The following is a 22,363-nucleotide window of genomic DNA, read 5'->3' on the forward strand; positions in this document are numbered from 1 at the left end:
TTTACGTGAGATCTACCCCCATACTGGTTATAGAGCGCCTCACATGTTTATGTGTTTACGTGAGATCTACCCGATACTGGGTGTAGAGTGCCTCATCTGTTTACGTTTTTACGTGAGATCTACCCCCATACTGGCTCTAATGTTTATGAGATCTCCCGATACTGGGTGTAGAGTGCCTCATCTGTTTACGTTTTTACGTGAGATCTACCCCCATACTGGCTCTAATGTTTATGAGATCTACCCGATACTGGCTGTAGAGTGCCTCATATGTTTACGTTTTTTAGGTTTTTACGTGAGATCTACCCCCATACTGGTTATAGAGCGCCTCACATGTTTATGTGTTTACGTGAGATCTACCCGATACTGGCTGTAGAGTGCCTCATCTGTTTACGTTTTTACGTGAGATCTACCCCCATACTGGCTGTAGAGCACCTCACATGTTTACGTGAGATCTACCCCATACTGGTTGTAGAGTGCCTCGCATGTTTACGTGAGATCTACTCCCATACTAGCTCTAAGTGTTTACGTTTTTACGCCAGATCTACCCCCATGTTTATGTTTTTACGTGAGATCTACCCCCATACTGGCTCTAAGTGTTTACATTTTTACCGGAGATCTACCCCCGTACTGGCTGTAGAGCACTTCCCCATGTTTATGTTTTTACGTGAGATCTACCCCCATACTGGCTCTAAGTGTTTACGTTTTTACGGGAGATCTACCCCCATGTTGGCTCTAAGTGTTTACGTTTTTACGGGAGATCTACCCCCATACTGGCTGTAGAGCACCTCACATGTTTACGTGTGAGATCTACCTCCATATTGGCTCTAAGTGTTTACGTTTTTACGTGATATCTACCCCCATACTAGTTGTATAGCCTCTCGGCATACCTGTATTCCACATTAATACATATGTAAAGAAGTTTGGGAATGTGATGCATTCAAGACGTGAGAAAGTTACAAGAACATGTTATCATTAGAACATGTTAGCATTAGTTTCTTGGCATTGTCTTTTTAGACAGAGGATTGTTGGAAGGTTGGGCCAACCCATCATCAATTTGAATCAAAAAATGATTGAATTGCAAAAAACCAAAAACAAGGAACTAATGGTCTCTCATAACCTATTTTTAGTCTACTAGACCTTAAAATATCATTTCATTTCATTTCATTTACTATGGGTTCTCATAAACTTTTAACTCCAAAATATTGATAAATTGACCAAGTAAATTAATCTTAACTACCCAACACAAATGAATAATAATAATAATTTAAAATTTTTATTTTAACATAAATATATTTTTATTTTTATTTTCAAAAATAAAAATAAAAATTAAAAACACATAACCCTTGCGGGTCCACCTGAAGGAGATCGCTCTTATATGAACCGGATCAATTCGGCACTCTAATCTGACGTCTAATTGAACGAAGCGTTTGGCGCTGGTGTTGCCTTATAAATAGTGTGTTGTGTGAGTGTAGCGAACGCTGAATTTGGGCTTCGACTCTCTACACTGTAAACAAGTTCAGCTGGTTTGACAAACGCTGTTTCAGTAAAAGGAGTTGAAGATGTCGAGGAAGGGTTTGGGTACTCACGCGGTTATAGGCTCGTTAGAGTCTTCAAAGAACATGAAAGAGTACAAGCTCACCAATAGGTTTCAAGACGACAAGCAGCCTCTTCACAAAGGTGCCAAAAGGTCTCCAAATGGCAGGCGGCCTTATTATGCCATTGCTTTCAATTTCATTGACGCTCGCTATAATAACCTTTTCGCAAAAGCAGGAAAAAACAGGGTGGGTGCACCATTGTTGATTCATTTCCTTTGTTGTTTCTAAAAGTTTTTGCTGATTTGAGCTCTCTTAAAACTCGTTGTTTCGGGTTTGATTTTAGATTTTATGATGTGTATGGTTCTTTATCTTATGAAACATTTTAAAGGTAGAGTGATCAGAGAGTTAGAGGTTTCCGGAATAACACTGTTAATATGAGTTAGAGGTTTCAGGAATAACACTGTTAACATGTGTGATCTGTCTGTGTTTTTAAAAGTAGAGTGATCAGAGAGTTAGAGGTTTCCGGAATAACTCTGTTAATATATGTGATCTGTCTGTGTTTTTAAAAGTAGAGTGATCAGAGAGTTAGAGGTTTCCGGAATAACACTGTTAATATGTGTGATCTGTCTTGTTACACAGATCTAATGTTATTCCAGAAATGTGTAACAATCTTAAAAGTTTCAGTACGTAGATTTTACAGAATTTGTAGTGTGCAACATAGATATTGCCCTTGGTCTATTTATATCTATTCAAGGAGTCTTGAATTGATCCCATATGAGTCTATTTATATCTATTCAGGCACATTCTTTTAGAATAAAACGAGCTTTTTGTGGAACCTTCTCTGTACTCCTGCAAACTTTTTGTGGCTCTTTCTCTTTGTAATGATGTGAGCTTCCTATGGCACTTCTCTCTCTGATATGCTAGCTTCTTGTGACATCGAGGTTGGTTTGAGAACAGAAAAGTAGCATTTCATGAATAATATTGTGGGCAATTGTTGCTTGGAGAAGGGCTGACTTGGCACTTGGGTAATTGGTCTACTGTTCATTTTATCTATGACTTGGATTTCTTTGGTTGACTAAGATTCTATAAGGAAATGATTGTTGGAGTTTTCCCTTGTAGGTTTTGCCCTCCTAGCTAGCCTAATCTCTAGTGTCTAAATGAGGTAAATGCTAAATGAAAACATACATATGGGTCACAGGTAATTATCATGATCAAAAATTCTAGTTTGTAAACAAATTTCAATAGGATGTTATATGCCTTGTAATTTTAAGATTCAAAATGTTAATCAAACCCTATATTTTAAACTTCTCAGTTTTTCTTGCATATTCTTGACCTAAAATCATAGAGTTTTCTTGCATGTTTAACCTAAAATTATTTTATTACATAAAACATGCTTTATTGTTGCATAGTTAGGGCTACAACTCTTGTTTGGTTTGGATTTTACATGCCATGTAATATTAGGATTTTAAACCTTAATCAAAGCCTAGTTTTATTTAATATTTTAGCCTTATTTTCTACAAGTTTGTAATTCATTTTGGGGGTTGAAGTGCACTGCTATTGTAACTTATTTACTATTTTATTTTTCTACCTTTTTATAAGTTTTACAACAACCATTGGTAAACCTTTTAAATCACTCTTAAAACACTTTAAACCAAAATTTTAATTTACTTTCAATAACCACTTTATCGTTGACTTGATTGATACATCTCTTTGGTGGTGAATTAGATAGATATATAACGGGTTTTAGACTTGATTGTGTCTTGCCTTAATAATCTTAAGCAATGTTTTAAACCTCGATACCTTGATTGTGTCTCGCCTTAATAATCTTAAGCAATGTTTTAAACCTCCGACTCCAACTCCCGAGGGTCAACTCTGACGACTCGATTTCAATGACTCGGTCGTTGTAAAAAATACATTAAATATTTTTTTTTTTATAAAAACACATAATTTTAAAGATTTTCATTCATGTTTCCAAACACACAGCATTAGAATATAGATAGAAGACAACATATGATCAAAGTAGGCTCACGAATATATCCATTATATCAAAATGGCACCCAGTGCATTTTCCAATACATACACAATGATGATATAGAGATCAAAACAAAAACACATAACCAAGGAGGCTATAAATGACCTCTACAACAAAAGTCTGTGACCAGTACTACTAGCTACTGTTAGAGTTGCCAACATCATCTGGCTCAGTGTTACTAACTTAGTTGGGAGCGGGAGTGAAAGTGGGGAGCGAGAGGGAAAACGGGAGCGGGAGCGACGTTTTGGGAGTGAATCCCGGAGGAGTTCGACAACCAATGTCACTAACATCAAGGTACATAGAGGGATTGGTGCTGTTGATTAAATACGAGTTCCATACCCTAATACATGACAAAATTCAATGGAAACATTGCAATCCTCCAATCCTCAAATCCTGAAAAACGGTCGGGTTGACTCGGCCGAGTTATTGACTGACTCGGCCTCCTGAACTGGTTTTGTTGTCAGGTCATAAAATATCAACTTGGCCGTTTTAGATTCGATTCGGCCAAATTTTAAAACAGTGATCTTAAGTCCCATTGTTGGATTTATCCTTCATTAAAATTAGGAAAGTTGTTGCTAAGGTGGTAGTGCTAATTGAAGGTTTTGCATTAAAATACTAGATTTTGTGATAATGCGCCAATAATGTTCTTGTAAGTTCTAGATTAGCTGACATGCCATGATATTAGAAAACTTGAAATTACTTTAATAAACACAAATAGCAACCATAACCAAAGATGGTATCGGGTAAATGGACTATTTGCACTTTTAAAAACTAACAAGGCCCTCCCAAAAGTAGCCATCCCAAAAATTTGAACTCATAACCTCTTACCATTCAATCACTAAAATTATTTCACAGCTAAATTGATGACAACATGCCCCTTATAAAAACCATTCAAACTAGCTTAGATCCATCCATCTTAACTCTGGGTCTACCAAGGGGATCAAATCGAGAGGCAAGAGATTTGATCTCTCTCCTAGCTTGGTTGATAGATCAAGAGTTATGCTGGTTTAATTCCCCTTTTAAATAGCATATATTCCACATGAAAACCATAAATTTTATACCATAAGTTAATACTATAAGTGAGTAGCATAACATTATTTTTATTTTATTTTGGTTAAATAAAAATGATTTTTTTATTAAATGAAAATATTTACATGTTATTAATTTTATTTTTTATTTAATTTAATTTTAATATAATTTGAAAAATTGAAAATGTTTAGAGCGAAGTAACTTACAATCTTGGTCAGGAGTATGCCCTAAAACTGTGTTTGTTTCGGCTGGTCTACCCTCCCACCGAGTTATTCTAGGTGGCGTGGTTTTTCTTGGTAGGCGTGAAAACTTGCCCCTCACTGCCACCCACTGACCACTAGCGGGTTATTCTAGGTGGCGTGGTTTTTCTTGGTAGGCGTGAAAACTTGCCCCTCACTGCCACCCACTGACCACTAGCGGGTTATTCTAGGTGGCGTGGTTTTTTAGAGTGAAAATTTACCCCTTAGTGCCACCTACGGACCACTAGTGGGTTATTCTAGGTGGCGTGGTTTTTCTTGGCAGGAGTGAAAATTTGCCCCTTACTGCCACCTACGGACCACTAGTGGGTTATTTTAGGTGGCGTGGTTTTTCTTGATAGGAGTGAAAACCTGCTCCGTTACGGACCACCAATGAGTTATTCTAGGTGGCGTGATTTTTCTTGGCAAGAGTGAAAACCTGCCTCTTACGGACCACCAGCCAATGAGTTATTGTAGGTGGCGTGATTTTTCTTGGCAAGAGTGAAAACCTGCCCGTTACGGACCACCAGCAAATTATTCTAGTTGGCGTAGTTTTCCTTGAATAAGGATGATAAGAATGATTAATCAACCTGCAGAAATATAATTATCTTCGATGCTGATTTGACCATTAAATTGTGATAAATTTTCCAATAATATAAAAAAAATAAAAATAAATTACTAACCTTTCCAGCTTACTCATCTCTCCCGACAAAAGGTAAAACACGTATAGTATAGTAAATGAAACGACGATCTCAGTGTCCGAGCGAAGGAGATTGCTCTAATATGAACCAACTCAACTCGACGCTCTAAACTAACGTCTAATTGAACGAAGTGTTTGGCGCTGGTGTCGCCTTATAAATAGTGCCGCTTGTAGCAGTGCGTATTGCATCAGTGTAGTGAACACTTTGAAAGGTGAGTTTGGGCTTCGACTCTCTACCCTGTAAACAAGTTCAGCTTAAACGCTGTTGCAGTAAAAGGTGTTGAAGATGGCAAGGAAGGGTTTGGGTACTGATGCGGCAATAGGCTCGTTAATGTCAACAAAGAAGAGGAAAGAGTATAAAGTCACCAATAGGTTTCAAGAGGGCAAGCGGCCTCTTTATGCCATTGCTTTCAATTTCATTGATGCTCGCTATCATAATATTTTCGCAACAGCAGGAGGAACCCGGGTGTGTGCGCCATTATTGATTTATTTCCTTTATTGTTTCGGAGAGTTTTTTTTCTGATTTTCTGCGCGTAGTAAATTCCGAGCTCTCTTAAAACTCTATTATTTCGTGTTTGATTTTAGGTTTTATAATTTTATGAATTGCATGGTTCTTGATATTATGAAGAAAATAATTAGACACATTTCAGCGGAACTTAAAAAGGAAATTTGATAATCAGTGGATTTTCCGTTAACACTCGTCAATTTCTTGCATAAGTTGTCAAGAACTGTCCCAAATGTCTGAAAAACTGGTACGCGAGCTGCTAAAACCCTATACAGAGCACCTATTAATTGTCGCCACTGCATCCCAAATATGTCTTTTTCATTACAGTTTTGTGGGATTTTGCATTCACGGCATTGGTTTTTTTCTTATGTAATCATGTTCATGAACCATCTGTAAAGACAATTGCGACTTGTAAATACTTCGTCTTCGTCTTCTTGGGATTCTGAGTGGGCAAAGCTTAGGGCTCGGATGCAGCTCTATTTTAAATACTGCTCCTCTTTATTTTTGGGATTCTGAGTTGGCAAAGCTCAGGGCTCCGATGTAATTCTATTCTAATTAGACACTCACGCTCTGACTGCGGCTTACCAACGTCATTCATGAACTAGCTGTAAAGAAATTTGCAAATTGATAAATGCTTTCTCCTTTTTTCTTCCTTTTTGGATTTCGAGCTGGCAAATGAAATGTAACTCTATGCTTACTAAGTTAATAGACAGACTGTGGCTTGGGAACTCCTCACTGGCTGCTTATGAATTTTGATCATCTTTTAGCTTATAACGCTTTTATTCGATCCTAGACTGCTTTTATCATACCCACAATTTGGATTGTTGTTGGATATGCTTTGTCTGAATAGCGCTTTAACCCGCCATTCAGTAGTCTTTGTTCCATGAGACTGATTTGCACTTTAGTAAGAGCGGTAATGAAGGTATTATTGGTGTATAAACTTTAGAATCAGCTTCATAAAAAGGTCAGCAGGTACACCACCTGAGAAACCACAAGCATGGATATGTGGTATTTTTAGTTTATTTTTTCTCTAGACATTTTTCAACCACGAGACGGGAGGACATGTTGTGCATAGTGAAAACCTCCGAAGTGGAAGAAAGCAAGGTGAGGCTAATAACACATGTTGCATTGATTAATTGCAAGGGATGGGCGATAGTTGGCGATATAGATCATGTGCAAGAGGATGCATTGTGTGTTGTTAATTGTTGAAGCTTTAGGAGTTATGCTTGCTGCATTTTGTTGCTTGACATAAAATCTGGGCTTTAGTAAAAGCTCACTTAGTCTAATGTCTTTCATGAACCCAATGTAAGACCAAAATTTGGGCTTGTGCAAGTTTGGAAATTCTGTTTCATTATTCAAAAGAGCAAGTCTCCAAATAGATTAGATGTCGAGAGGCGAGGATTACAATTATTATCTTAAAGATGTTCCATAAAACACCTAAAATGAATAATTGAAATCAAGGTAATATTGTAGCATAAGACTAAGAACAACGTTAATACTTACAAAATGTTAGGTCAAAATTCAATGAAAAGATTTTATATTATCCAGAGAGTAGGACTAGTTTTGTTCACAGAGAGCAAAGTTACTGGACTTGGACTTGGTGAGGCTTTGAAGATTCATGAGGAGTCAACTTGGAAATCAATAATTGACTTCGAGTCGACCTGACAAATGACTTGGTCGAATAAAATATACACACAATGTTGAAAATTTAATTAAAAACTATATTAATGTGCGTTAATGTATATATTAGATTCGAAATATTCATGTTTATGGATTTATATTGCAAGTAAGGATGTGAGTAGGATAAATTACTGTAACAATATAAGGAAATCTACGCCCTAATTTTCCCCTAATCAACTAGGGGTTTTTCCCAAATTCTTCTCATGCTCAGAAAATAAAACAAATATTCCAGAAATCAGTTAAGTTACAACAAATCATATAGTGTAAGTTTATTCATTCAATAATCCAATAGTGCTAGCGCAGACTGAATTAAATGATCTTGGTTAGCCAATTCCATTACAATAAACAATTTTAATTCTGAATTAGAAAGAGCTAACTAGCTAACCACTGTATTCTATTGATTAATGCCAATTACTCTATTGTTCGTGTGATTCTGACCAGGAAGCTTTAGGATGAAATCCTCAACCTGCCACAGAGAGTTATCGCACCATTGTTTTAACTCAGGAAGGGTTTGCAAGCTGCTTCAGGTGGATAGTAAAGTAACTAGAAGGATAGCTGAGCTCTTACTTAGACTCCTTTGAAAGATCTGTCACTAGGACTTCTCTAAGAACTGCAGCCTACTCCAGCCCTCGGTGCAGCCTCAATGAGGGTGTGGTCTGGCTTGAAAGCTCTTCTCTTCATGCTAATACAACTGCGCTGGCTCACAGAATGGCTATCAACAGATTCGTCCACTATCCCAGCCTCAGAACTGTCCAGAAGAGTTGCGGCCCACTTCAGACGTGCTTCTCCTCTGCCACAGGATAACTTCACATGGTTTAAAGGCCTCAGAAATTTCGGTCTGATCAGGAGTTTGCCTTAGGAAGTCTCAGCCAGTCTCAGATGACTTCACTACCATATAAAACCACTTCGCTGCCCCATAATCTTAAATCTGATCATGTATTAACGTTTGAAACTTTGTTTCCAAGAGACTTGCCTTGACTTGCTGCTTCTTAGATAGAGAATTCCTTGTGCCAGAACAAAGTAAAAAAAATAGAAAATAGGACTAACTAGGGTGGAATCTTTCACCACCCTCAGAGCTATAGCTCAAGAGAACAGATGATTTGATCCACAATTTGATGATGCCTCATTTGATCTCAACCCTCTTCTATTTATAGATTTTCCATGGGCTCCAAAATATGAGGGGTTGTGTGTGCAACCCCTAATTTAGCCCCAGCTGACCCAATTTTTGCCCAATGTTGCCCCAACATAGGAAAAATTGGATTTTTACCCCTTTAACATGACTATAGCCTACTATGAGCAAACTATGAGCATGGATTGGTTAGCAATTTTATAATTGCATATGCTATTGGAGAAATTGGGAGGGACTGAGGAATATAGCAATCGAAGGTCCAGATTATGTTGGTTAAAGGTTTATTCTCATGTTTTATGGAGTCCTCTTCTAGAGATTTATGGAATCTTTTTAATCTTTTGTGTTCATCTCAGTATCCATGCTGCATAATAATGGTCGTGTCAGATGTGTTTTCATTTTCGCTTTAATATGTCCTTGGTGGCAAATGTATTTATCGAAAATGTTTTCTGGTTTATAACTGAAGTATGGGGTTTCTTTTTCAGGTGACCATTTACCAATGCTTGGAAGGAGGTGCTATTTCTGTTTTGCAGGCATATGTTGACGATGATGTACACAAAGCTGTTTGACATATATTCTCCTCTTGTGGTGTTGATTTACTTGAAAAATGGAATTGATAAGTCAATGAAATCACAAATTGTTAGGCATTAATTTTTATACTGTTACTCATTTGCTGTTATTTGCATGTGAGCAGAAGGATGAATCATTTTACACATTAAGTTGGGCATGCGATGTGAATGGTTCACCATTATTAGTTGCTGGTGGTCACAATGGTATAATTCGAGTGCTTGATGTTGCAAATGAAAAGGTCCATAAGGTAGGTGCTTGTTCCAAGCTTGTGGTTGAAACATTCAGTATGTTATTTAAACCTTGGTAGTGACTGTCATGGCTTGGTGGGAGATTTGTTCTTACAGAGTTTCGTTGGCCATGGAGATTCTGTGAATGAAATAAGGACCCAAGCACTGAAACCTTCCCTTATTTTATCTGCTAGCAAAGTAAGTGTTTTGTCATCTCTGGAGACTTTCTGAGATTTTGGTCATAGTTGGAGGATAGGTTATGTTTGCAAAATCTAATATCATAGATGTTTTGCTAGGATGAATCTGTACGACTCTGGAATGTTCAAACTGGAATATGCATTTTGATATTTGCTGGAGCTGGGGGACATCGCAATGAAGTTCTCAGTGTAGTAAGTATGGCTGGCCGGCATGAATTTTATTATCAATGTTACATGATCTTGCTTTTTGAAGGGACCAGTCCTAGATCCAAATTTAATGTTCATTGGGATTTATCAGGAGACGAGTTTTCTAACAAAATATATACATTTGTTGCAATAGGATTTTCATCCTTCAGATGTATATCGTATTGCAAGCTGTGGCATGGACAACACGGTCAAGATCTGGTCTATGAAAGGTTTGATACTGTATAGTAAACCAATCGACACAGTCTTTTAATTGCTCATCTCCAAGGTTGCCTCATATGATATTTGGATATGCAACAAGAATCCCTTGTTCCTAATCTGCCTATTAAAGATATGCAAACACTATAAACTTTGAATAATTTAAGTTTTTGTCAACATGCTGATTTTTATTATTTTTCTTAAGATGAGAGTTTGATCAAGTACGTGTTTGTGGGGGTTTATAGAATTTTGTTTAGGATGAGATGGATTTTTATAATCCTCTTTTCTTTGACATGAGAATTTTATAATTGTCTTGATGACCCTATGAGTAAATTTGCTAGATGTCAGAGGACAAAAAGCGTGCGAATAAACAAATCTGGTAAAATATAAAACGAAAATATCTTGTGAAATTTAGCTATTGTCTTCTACAGTCTTCAAATTACTTCCCAAGAGGAGCATTCATAATTTAATTGGCATCGAGTTTAAAAAAGGTTGTGTTGCTGGGGGGTGTATCTCACGGTGATTTTGACATCCCATAAAACTTTATAACAGGATTGTTTTTCTTAATAAACATATGTGACCGTCCAATATGAAAGGCCAAAAGATCTCAAGATAAACTTATTATCTTTTGCGCCTTCTTCATATGGGACGATTATGTAACGATGTTTTGTTGATTAATTAAATATACTTCAAAGAAAATGAATATAAAACAAATATGAACAAGAGATTATGGTTATATTGTTGATTTTGGCTATTGTTCTCTATTCTTATTACTTCCCAAGATGAGCATGTAGAAGTTAAATCAAAATTACTTCTAAAATATTTTGAATTGCCAGGGGATGCATCTCCCATACCAGGGATGGTAATGGGGCACCCGGGTGCAGGATGATCTCCCCAGGCCTGTTGGCAGAAAAAGAAAAACAATGAAAAAGACACCGATTTCTAAATCAACAACTGGGCCCCAGGTGCAAACCCTAGGGCTGGGCCCATTACTTGCACAGAGAGCCCTAAAATGTTTTCAGTTTCTGTTTGTTCACTTTGCCTGCCTCCAAAAGCAGCAGACAAGGATACGGAAGGAGGTTTCCTGAGCAGCTTTTTTTAAGAATTTCGTTTGAAGTTGTTTGTTGCTGCTGGGGATGTATCTCATGGTGATTTTGACATCCCATAAAACTTTATAACAGGATTTTTTTTCTTACTAAACATATGCCACCTTTCCAATATGAAAGGCTAAAAGATCTCAAGATAAACATATTATCTTCTGCGCCTTCATATCAGAGAATCTTGTAACAATGAGCATCTATAAGTTAAAGCCATAGTTTTAAAAACCGGCTTGTCCAATTTGGTAACTGGTCAAACCAGCCAAACTTGGTCAACCCGGTGGTCAAATAGGCCTGAGGCCAATGCAGGTCAAACAACCCAGAAATTCTCTGTTTTTGTGCAAATCAATGCGGCTTGGTCAAATAGAGTCAATCCCTCCAAAAGTTCAGTCAAGCTTGGTCAAATGGTCCTTGGTCAATGTTGGTCAAACTTTAGTCAACTCCTAAAATTTTCAGCCCTGTAATTCTGTTTGAAATTCGTTCTCCTTGCCACATGTGTGAAAGAAAGAGAATGCCTCATAGCTATATGAACCAATGAGAGGAGGAGAGAGAAGAATGTGAGTGATGATGATGCCGAATGAGGTGAGAGGTCACTTGTATTTATACAACTCGTTGAGGGTGAAGTGACATGTCTCTTGGGCTTCATGAGCTTACATGATGATGTGGCTGATCTTGACAATTTACATGTGTGTGGGCATAATTTCAAAAACACTTCATCTTATCCAAATTAGATGATCTTTAGATCAATTTTGGTCCTCTCGAAAAGAGGAATTCAATGCAATCATCATCTCCATCAAATGAGTTGTCCAAAGTGGAATTTTGACCTAGTTGCCACTTTTAACACTCGCTCTCTACTAGGGAGAATTCTACTTGCCAATCCATTAATTATCATTGATCATTATGACATCCTATCGTCATGTACCATCTCTGTATATTATCTCATCTTTTTTCTGTTGAACATTGATATGAATAATGAAGAACCGATCGAGAGTGAGTCACAAGACCTTACCACTGTCCACTGACAAAATTCAGTCCAGAGGTAGAACCTCAATCAGACTTGATCCCAGATCAAGTTGTTGAACACCATGCATCTTAGACATAGGGAGTATGGCAATACACGATGCGTCCATCAATAGTGCTATGGTCGCTTAACACTTTTCCCAACTCATTGGCCAGATGAGAGGTACTTCCCACGACTCCCGGACTACATGGGTAGGACTACATGTCAACCATCATGGGGTTTCACAGGGGAAAGTGAACCCCTCACCTTGTACACAACACACCTAGAGGGTAAGGTAGACCACTCACCCTATGGTCACTCATAGCTCCAAGAAGTACCCCAAGTCCCCAGGAGCTCCTAGAGCTCAATGTCCAACTCAAGCAGGACTCTCATGGGAGGGTCTTTCCACGACTCCATGTCTCTCTCAGAAGGTTAAGAATTTGACCTTCCCCCAAGGGCTTCAATAAGGATGTTTGCGACTTGCTCATCAGTCCTGATATGTTGGAGCCTTATTGTTCCTTGTTGTAATATCCTGGATAAAGTGGTACCTAATATCAATGTGCTTGGAGCGGTCGTGGAACACGGGATTATCTGAAAGGCGAATCCCACTCTGGTTGTCGCAAAAGTTCACGGTGGTATCCAACACGTGCTCAAATAACTCACTAAAGAGATTCCTCAACCAAACAACCTCACAATTGACCATATTAGTTGCAATGTATTCCGCCTCGGCGATGCTTATAGCAACTGATTTTTGCTTCTTGCTCATCCAAGAAATTGAAGCAGGCCCTAATGAGAAGCAACATCCACATGTGCTCTTTCGATCCACCAAAATTCTAGCCAAGTCAGCATCAGTACATCCATGTAGCCTCAAATTCTCGGCAATGTATCTCAGTCCATAGTTGATCGTGCCACAGAGATATCTCAAGAGATTCTTAGCAACAATTCATTGTATGTGATGAGTCTCAACCATAAATTGACTCAATGTATTTACAACAAAGCATATGTCCGGACGAGAGTTTACCAAGAACATTAGGGCCCCCAAAAGTTGCCTATATTCGGAAGGGTTTGCCAATTCAGGCCCAACAACACTTCCACATAACTTCTTGAAGTTGAGATCCATCGGAGTAGACACAGACTTGCAACCCACCATCCCATATCTCTCGAGCAACTTCACAATGCATTTTCCTTGAGAAAGGAAAATCTCACCTGGCTTTTGCCACACCTCCAACCCTAGGAAGTAGTGCATCAGACCTAGGTCCTTCATCTTGAACTCGAAAGCCAATTCCCTCTTGCATTGATAAGTGAGAGGGTCCGCACCTGTCAAAAAGAGATCATCCACATAAAGGACCAAAATGAGAGGCATGTCCTTTTCAACCTTGAAGTAAAAGTTAGGATCAACATCACTCCTCGTAAATCCCAACTTCATAAGATAGCTATTAATCATCTCATACCAAACCCTAGGGGCTTGCTTCAACCCATAGAGGGATTTCTTCAACTTGCATATGTGTGTCCTGCGATCTTGTTCTTTGAACCCCTGAGGTTGTTCCAAGTAGACTTCCTCCTTAAGCGACCCATGTAAGGAAGTAGTCTTAACGTCCATTTGATGTAGGCTCCATCCTTGAGAGGCAACGAGTGCAATAATAGATCGAATAGTGGTATATCGGGCAACCAGTGCAAATATGTCGTCATAGTCCACCCCTTCCTTTTGAGAGAAGCCTCAAGCAATGAACTTGACCTTATATTTCTCAACACTCTTATCAGCTCCATGTTTAATTTTGTATATCCATTTTGAGGTGACCACTGACTTGTCCTTGGGTTTAGGCACCATTTCCTAGACATCATTCTTCGTGATAGATTCATATTCCTCATTCATCGCGTCCTTCTAGACTTGGTGCTTTACAACTTCTTTGAATGTACATGGCTCAGTTTAAACAATAGTACCCATAGCAACTAAGTACCCTTGATACGTGTTCGGCTTCTTACTTTTGTAAAATGTCCCTCTTGGAGCAGTATGTTTTTCAGGATCTTCGAGACTATCTTTGAGCTACAGTGGTCTTTTCTTTGAGGTAGAGGGATCATCAAGAGGTGGATCAATGGGATCCATTGGGCCTTCAACATCAGACATAGGCTCATCTGTTAGAGGCTCATCCTGTTTTTCCGCAACATCATCATTATTATCCTTTGATGGAATGGGGAGATCTCGGGCTTTCCCAAGGGCAGTATCTTCATCGAAGGTGACATCATGGCTAATTTCCACATCTCTTTGTCTAGGCACGATTCTATATGCCTTTGAATTTTCACTATGTCCCACAAATATACCTTTCTTCCTAGATGCTTCTAACTTGTTTCTTTTCTCTTTAGGCATATGAAAATACACAGGCAACCAAATATTCTAAAACGAGAAACATCAGGTTTCTTACCAGTGAAAACTTCTTCGGGTGTCTTGAAATCCAGTGCTTAATGTAGGCTCCTATTTTGAACATATGCAACAGTGTTGGTAGCTTCTCCCCATAAGAACTTCGGTAGGCCTTAGTCATGGAGCATAGCACGAGTGGCTTCCATGATTGTTTGATTCTTCCTTTTAGTAACACCATTTTGCTGTAGAGTGTATTGAACGGTTGTCTCCCTCTTAATTAATACCAACGTCTCTGCAAAAGTCGTTGAACTCGTTTGATTCATATTCGGTTCCATTGTCGGTCCTCAGTATTTTGATCTTCTTCCTTGTTTGATTTTACACCAAGGCTTTGAAAGAACGGAACCATTTGAACACTTTATCCTTCTTCAAGAAATAGATCCATGTTTTGCGAGAAAATTCATCCACAAAATTTGCATAGTATAAGTATCCTCCCAATGATGTTACGGGCAACATACCATATAGGTCAGAATGGACCAATTGAAGAATATCGGAAGTCTGACTTTCACTTGAAGGGAATGGCGCCCTTGTAAGTTTCCAGCTGCACAACCTTGACAAACTCCTTCATGGTTCATGTTGAACTCGGACATACTTGTGACTATCTTCCTTACCCCGGTAAGGCTTTTGTAATGAAGGTGAGCAACTCTTCGGTGCCATAATTCAGATTGAAGAGAGGTATCACAAGTCAAGGCTCCCAAAGGACTTCCTCTAACTTGATAGAGACCGTCAACCCTAAATCCAAGTGTAAAAACATCTTTAGGGTTTCTTTGCCAAATATGTACCTTTCCATCAATGAATGCTACCGTGAAACCCTTATCTTCCATCATAGAAATAGACACTAGATTCTTCTTCAAATCGGGTACATACAACAATTTTTGTAGATGAATGGTTTGACCTTGATTCAAGTGAAAAGTGACAATACCAATTCTTTTCACGGGATAGGTGGCATTATCTCCAAGTATTATTTCCAAATTAGTTTTCTTTTCAACCAAATTTGAGAGGGCCTCCTTGTACCCAGTGAAGTGCCTTGAGGCTCCACTATTTATCAACCAATGATCCAAAGTATTCGGAGGAGAGGCAGTGGATGAAGCGGAAATAAGATAAAATTCTTTTTGTTTTCCTACAACATTACTTTCCTCATACCTGGAATTTCTTGTCCTTTTGGGAGGTCCACCATTTCCATCTCGAGCAGCGGGAGCATTCCTCTTTCCTTTGTTGTTGAACCTGTTGTTCCTTTGATTGCCATTGCCTTTGAAATTGTTGTTGTTGGCCAAACCTATTACAATTGTAGCGCCTTCCTTTTCTTCCCTCTTTGAAATCCTGTATGAATCCTTGACACTGTCTCCTTGGACCAACATTATTTTTCCTCTTAGCATGAGCGGAGAAAGCAGTAGGTTCAATTCCATTTGAAGGCTTGTCTCCCTCCACCATCCCCGTCTCCTCTTGAGTGTATCTAGCAAATAATTCATCGAAACTAGGAATCTTGTCATTGTTGAGAATGGTATTGTTAAACACATCCCATGCTCTTGAAAGACCTCCGAGTGTAATGAAAGTGAGCTCCCTGTCAGCAATAACTTCTCCAATAGATAGTAGGTTATTTTTGATTTGTGTTATTCTCATAAAGAAGGATTAGATACACTCCCCTTTATCCATCTTGATGTCCTTCAACTTGTTTTTGAGAAAGAGGATTTTATTTGCATTGTTTACTTTGAACATCCCAACAAGCTTATCATACATCTCCTTAGATGTTCCCAAATCAGAAATAGGCAACCAAATGCTTTTGAATGGAGTCTATGATAATTCTTAGCTCCGACCTCACCTTTCTTATATTTTGTCTTTGCAGCAACATATGCATTTGAAGGAGGCTCCACCACTCTTCCCTTCACAGTCGGCATCATGCTCTTCCAAAGTCAAGTCCAAAGTCATCTTCCATGCATGATAGTTAGATTTATCCTTGAGCTTATCCTCAGATTTGAAGTAAGATGTAGTAGCCATTGAGACTAGTCCATTAATCTTGTCTAACAGATCTCCCTTAGTGATTGCTTTTCTCTCTCTTGCTTGGGCTTTGTCTTCACCTGAGCTTTGATGCCATGTTAATAATCTTATGTTCTATGCTTAGCACAATTACTTCATTGTTCCTTTAGTAGTCCAATGACAATTTCCAATAGAAATCACATTAACCATAAGTCACATTGACAGTGACTATAGATAGAACATAAAATAAAAGGTAGAAGACAAGTCAAGACAAAAGGACACCAAATTTGGTGGATGCCAGGGAAAAACCCTAATGTGGGGAAAACTCATTGATCAATTCTTATTATTATATCAAATGTTCAACCAGAGAGAGTACAAAAAGTCAAAGTTGACTTGCCAAATCAAAGTCAAAACAACCTTGTCAAATTTGTAGTCAACTATAGTCAAATTCAGTCATAACCAGAAAGTCAAAGATGGTCAACGCAGCAGCAAAACTTCCCCTTTGAAGTTTGGTCAAAGGTAGTCAAACTCGGTCTCGAGTAGTGGTCAAAGTCAAACCAAAATAGTCATAAAATCTATGGTCAAACTTGGTCAACGCAGGTCAAACAACCCAGAAAATCTTAGTTTTTTGTGCCAATTAATGCGGCTTGGTTAAATAGAGTTAATCCCCCCAAAATCATAGTCAAACTTGGTCAAATAGTTCCTGGTCAATGCTGGTCAAACGTTAGTCATCTCTTGAAATTTTCGGCTCTATACTAAAGTCTGAAATCCGTCCTCCTTGTGACACGTGTGAGAGAAAGAGAATGCCCAATAGTTGTATGAACCAATGAGACAAGGAGATAGAAGAATGTGTGAGTGATGGTGATGCCAAATGAGGTGAGAGGTCACTTGTATTTATACAAGTCGTTGAGGGTGAAGTGACATGTCTCTTGGGTTTTATGACCCTACATGATGATGTGGCCGACCTCGATAGTTTACACGTGTGTGGGCATAAATTCAAAAACATGCTTCTGTTTATCCAAATTAGATGATCTTTAGATCAATTTTGGTTCTCTCGGAAAGAGGAATTCAATGCAATCGTCATCTCCATCAAATGAGCTGTCCAAAGTGGAATTTGGCCCTAGTTGCCAATTTTAACATGCTGTGGTAGCTGCAGTTCAAACATTCACATGTTAGTTGGGATGACATATTTGAGATCCCTGTGAGATCACGATTTCGATGAGCTACTTTCAGGTGGCATGTGAGATAGGTCTATTTTTAGCAGAGGTTGCATGTCTAATTTGGTCACATATTCGGGCTTCTCACTGAAAATAGAGTCCAATGAGGGTGGTTTCATATACACATGAGATATTTCTATCTTTGGCAGGTTTTGCATGCTGATTCTGCAGACATATTCAAACTCCTCACTGAAAATTGAGTTTGATGAGTATGTTCTTGTGGATATGTGAACGATTTTCTATTTTTAGTAGTGGTCATGCATGGGTGACACATATTAACCTTCGGTAATGACATGTAGCAGTCTTTGGTTGTGACATGTGGCGAGATCGGGATGCATGCATGACCTAGAGTGAGGTCGTTGTAGAAATTTTGGTAGCCCAAACCAGTTTAAAGTTTTTGCATAAGGTTTAATGCCCAAACCCAACATGACATATAGCTGATATAAATGTTAAATTTGCATTCAAGTTAAAATATAAGACTACTCTACTCTTTTCTTTCCAGCTGATATGAAGGTAAAGTCAAGCACACAGACACAAATTTTTAACATAGTGATTTTGGTCTAATGACCCTGTAAAGAACCCACAAGGGGAAAACCAGTCTTCAATGAGGATTTTGATCTAATGATCTTGGAAAAAACCCACCGGTCTTCAATGAGGATTTTGATCTAATGACCTTGGAATAAACCCACAAGGGGAAAACCAGTCTTCAATAGGATTGTCTTGCTTTTTAAGAAAATTTAATACACAGCAAAAATAACAGACTTATCTCCCTTTGCTGACAAGATAGTACAGTCCTTTTTGCATGAAGAACTCTGCCACACAGATGACAATCTCTGTCACTGATTCTTCCTTGATTCTCAGGCAGAAATTGACTAGAAAACTGGGTCAAACACAGCTGAATCTCCCCAGAAAATTTGAGCCTCTGTTCTGACCAAAACAGCCTTGGGATTCTGTCAGTCCACAAATTTATTGCAGAGACAGACCTCAGAATTCATGTCAGAATTCCTCCCTACTGCGTGGTCTGACAGCTGACAAAAGCCCTTGAAATTCAGGCCAGATGTGTTCCTGTAGCAGCCTTGAAAGTCGAGCTAGCAGTCTAATTTTTTTGCCTGGAAAATTGGGCTGTCTAGAAATGTGTGCCAGCTGATTTACCCTTCCTCTGCCTTGGGATTTGAGCACCTTGATTGCTGTATAAGTCTCCTCCTGCAATTGCTTTAGAAGCCTCCTCCTTTGCTCCTTCTCTCCTCTCAAATGCTCATGAGAATAATGAATGAGAGAAAATCCGTTTCCTTTTCCTTTTTTATCTTCTCAAATTGAAAAGAACCCTAACCCTTGAGATCTAATGGCTGAGATTAAATCTCAGCTCATTAGATGAAGGGTGGATATCATTCCCTCTCTTGACCCCTTCTCCCATGTGGCCCCCCTCAATTAATGTGTCCCCTAGTTATCTTTTAATGTTTTGTACCATGTGCACTTTTTCTCTCTTAAAGTCCACTTTTAAAACATAAAAGTCACTTTAATATTAAAAAGTGTACTTTGTACTTTTTTTCATAAAGTCACTTTATAACTCATAACCCATAAAAAATAACTTTGCTCCATGACATTAATAAAACTCATAATGTCACTTGACAAAAAAGTTATTAATGTGTCTTCCTAGGCCAAAAGATAAATTCATTAGGAAACACGTCCTTGGTACAATTATTTTCAACACTCCCTCTTATTGAGAAAGGTGTTTCTCACCACTCCCATCTTGTCTCTGAAATATATATGCTTGCCCCTTGGCAATGACTTGGTGAGAATATTTGCTACCTGTTGATTAGTGGATATATACTGAAGCTTCATAGCTCTCCTTTGAACCTAGTCTTTGATAAAGTGGTACTTGATCTCAATATGCTTTGACCGATCATGAAATACTAGATTCTCAGAAAGTTTGATACAACTTTGATTATCACAATATATCATAGTTGGTCTCAACCTTTGACCAAATAACCCATGTAGCATCTTGCAAAGCCAAAGTGCCTCACAACTAGCCTGACTCTCTGCCATATACTCTGCCTTTCCGCTGCTCAGTGCCACTGACCTCTGTTTCCTACTGAACCATGCATAACTGGGAAGCCCAACGAGAAACAACACTTAGAAGTACTCTCCTTGTCACTAGCACTACCATCTCAATCCGAGTTTGTGCAAGCAATCAATCTAACTCCATCACCCCTAACATAGTCGAGACCATAGTCCATTGTGCCTTGTAGGTACCACAACAGATGTTTCACAACCACCCAGTGCACATTCCTGGCCTCCATCATAAACTGACTCAATGTGTTTACTAGAAAACAAATATTTGGCCTAATGTTGACCAGATACATTAAAGAATTGACCAACTGACAATACAAGGTGGGGTTCATCAACTTGGTTTTTGAAGCATGTAACTTCTTCCAGTTCTTGATCATAGGAGTAGCATAGGCCTGCAACTCACCATATGAAATTTCCTCAGTATGTCCTTTGCATATTTGCCCTGGCCCATGAAGATATGCCCATCCTCCTTCCACACCTCCAACCCCAAAAAATAATGCATCACTCCTAGACCAATCATGTCAAACTCTGAAGCAGGGTCTCTCTTGCAGCACTCGATGAGCCTGCCCTCTCCTGTAATAAACAAGTCATCCACATAGAAAACCAAAATGAGTGGATTGTCACCAATCATGATAAAGTATAGGTTCAGATCTGCATCACTTTCTAGAAAGCCATCTGTTGCAAGTAGGCAACTATCCTCTCGAACCATGCCCTCGGTGCTTGCTTCAGTCCATATAAGTCTTTTTTAAGCCTACAGACATGGGACTCCCTCCCATGCGCCTCAAAGCCTTGTGGCCGCTCAATGTACACCTCCTCGTTAACCCCATTGAGAGGCAATCTTCACATCCATTTGGGGAATCCTCCATCCCATCTCAGTTGCTATAGATATCATTGCTCTAATGGAGGTATAACGAGTAATTGGTGCAAAGGTCTCCTCATAGTCAACTCCCTCTACCTGTGAGAACCCCCATGCCATAAAATGAGCTTTAAAATTCTCCATGCTGCCATCCACAACATGTTTAATCTTGTAGAGCCACCTGGAAGTCATCACCGACTTTCCCCTCAGGTTTCGGCCCTACCTCCCACACATCATTCTTCATGATGGAGGCATACTCCACCATGGCATTGCTCCAGATCTGTTGACTTGTGACATCCTCATAACTAGTTGGCTTTGTCTAAACAACATCCGCCACATAGCCACCCAACCTCTCTAGTGGTCTACTCTCTGTCACGGCTCACTTGGGTTTCCCCACTGCCTCTCGGGCTTCCTTTAGGGTCTCACGAAGCCATCTTAGCGTCCTCTTCCTTGTAGTAGCTCCTCAACTAGAGCCTCTCCTCTTGACGAGGAAGGCCCTCTTGTGGTCTATGGTGAACCTGGACTTTGAGATCCTGTGTCTGGTGATATTGGACTTTGTGAACTCGTCACCCTTGAAATAGGTGATCCTCCTAACCCTGGTGTACGACCTGAACATCTTGATACCTGTGGTGTGGCCCCTTGTTGAGGAGCTTATTGCTCTACCTGACCAACCTCTTGAGACCTCCTCAAGGCCCTCTCCTCAAATATCACATCTCACCTTAGGACAACTTTCCTTTGTGTAAGAATATATATACGGTATGTTGATTTTTGGTAGCATCGGATGTGCTCTAGCCATGAAAGTTGGTGGAGAGGCTAAGGCACAGAAGATCTCCAAGACCCAGAAATCGTTTGGGGAAATTCCAACCTGATGAAGAGATGTTAAAATAATTAATATTTTGAATGGGGTTCCTAAGTATAAACTTAGGAAAATTAAAATATTAATGTGTATTAATATAAAATGGGTGAGAAAGTTCTAAATAATGAGAATCAAGTCAGATCTAATCTTAGCTGTTGATTAGGGACTTAATCTCGGCCGTTGAATCGTCAACAGGAAAAGTATAAGAGGAGGCTTGAGGGTCAGTTGGAGATACACGAAGTTGATCAATTAATTTGATTTTCTGGGGTAGGGTTTGTTGAGAAATCGAGTTAGTGATCTGTCACAGCGAGGGGTAGTTCGGTAGGAGGCCGAGAATACATATCAGAGAGGTAGAGAAAGTGCCAGAGAGATAATGCAAAACCTAGGAAGGTTGACGCAGAGGCTGAGGAGGCTTGCGCAGAGGACGCAGAGGTCCAAGAGGTTGATGTAGAAGCTGATGTAGGCAACGTAGAGGGCTGCAGAGCTGATGCTGGGCTGAAGAGGCTGCGTTGAGGTGATTTCGTGGGCCAGACTAAGAGCTGATCATCTGGCGCAGAGCCGTAGGAGGGTGACGTAGTTCCAGAAGATATCATGGAGCAGCTTTCACTGTCCAACTGAGGAACAATTGAAGTTATTGTGGG

At 39.2% G+C, this 22,363-nt stretch overlaps 1 protein-coding gene across 1 annotated transcript in view; it reads left to right on the plus strand.

Moving 5' to 3' along the window:
- Positions 1 to 5,577: 5,577 nt before the first annotated feature.
- The window catches only part of FIE (Transducin/WD40 repeat-like superfamily protein), a 57,079-nt gene continuing 40,293 nt past the window's right edge, over positions 5,578 to 22,363 (plus strand). Inside the window, exons 1-6 of the mRNA XM_089379725.1 lie at positions 5,578 to 5,998; positions 9,329 to 9,394; positions 9,538 to 9,660; positions 9,758 to 9,838; positions 9,937 to 10,029; positions 10,178 to 10,253. Coding sequence (XP_089235851.1) covers positions 5,819 to 5,998; positions 9,329 to 9,394; positions 9,538 to 9,660; positions 9,758 to 9,838; positions 9,937 to 10,029; positions 10,178 to 10,253 — 619 coding nt within the window. The 5' untranslated portion in view covers positions 5,578 to 5,818. The remainder of the gene's footprint in view (positions 5,999 to 9,328; positions 9,395 to 9,537; positions 9,661 to 9,757; positions 9,839 to 9,936; positions 10,030 to 10,177; positions 10,254 to 22,363) is intronic.

This window comes from Pinus tabuliformis, chromosome J, assembly GCF_031772625.1.
Source record: "Pinus tabuliformis cultivar Carrire ecotype Pingquan chromosome J, CPIR1, whole genome shotgun sequence".
Taxonomy (NCBI): Eukaryota; Viridiplantae; Streptophyta; class Pinopsida; order Pinales; family Pinaceae; genus Pinus; species Pinus tabuliformis.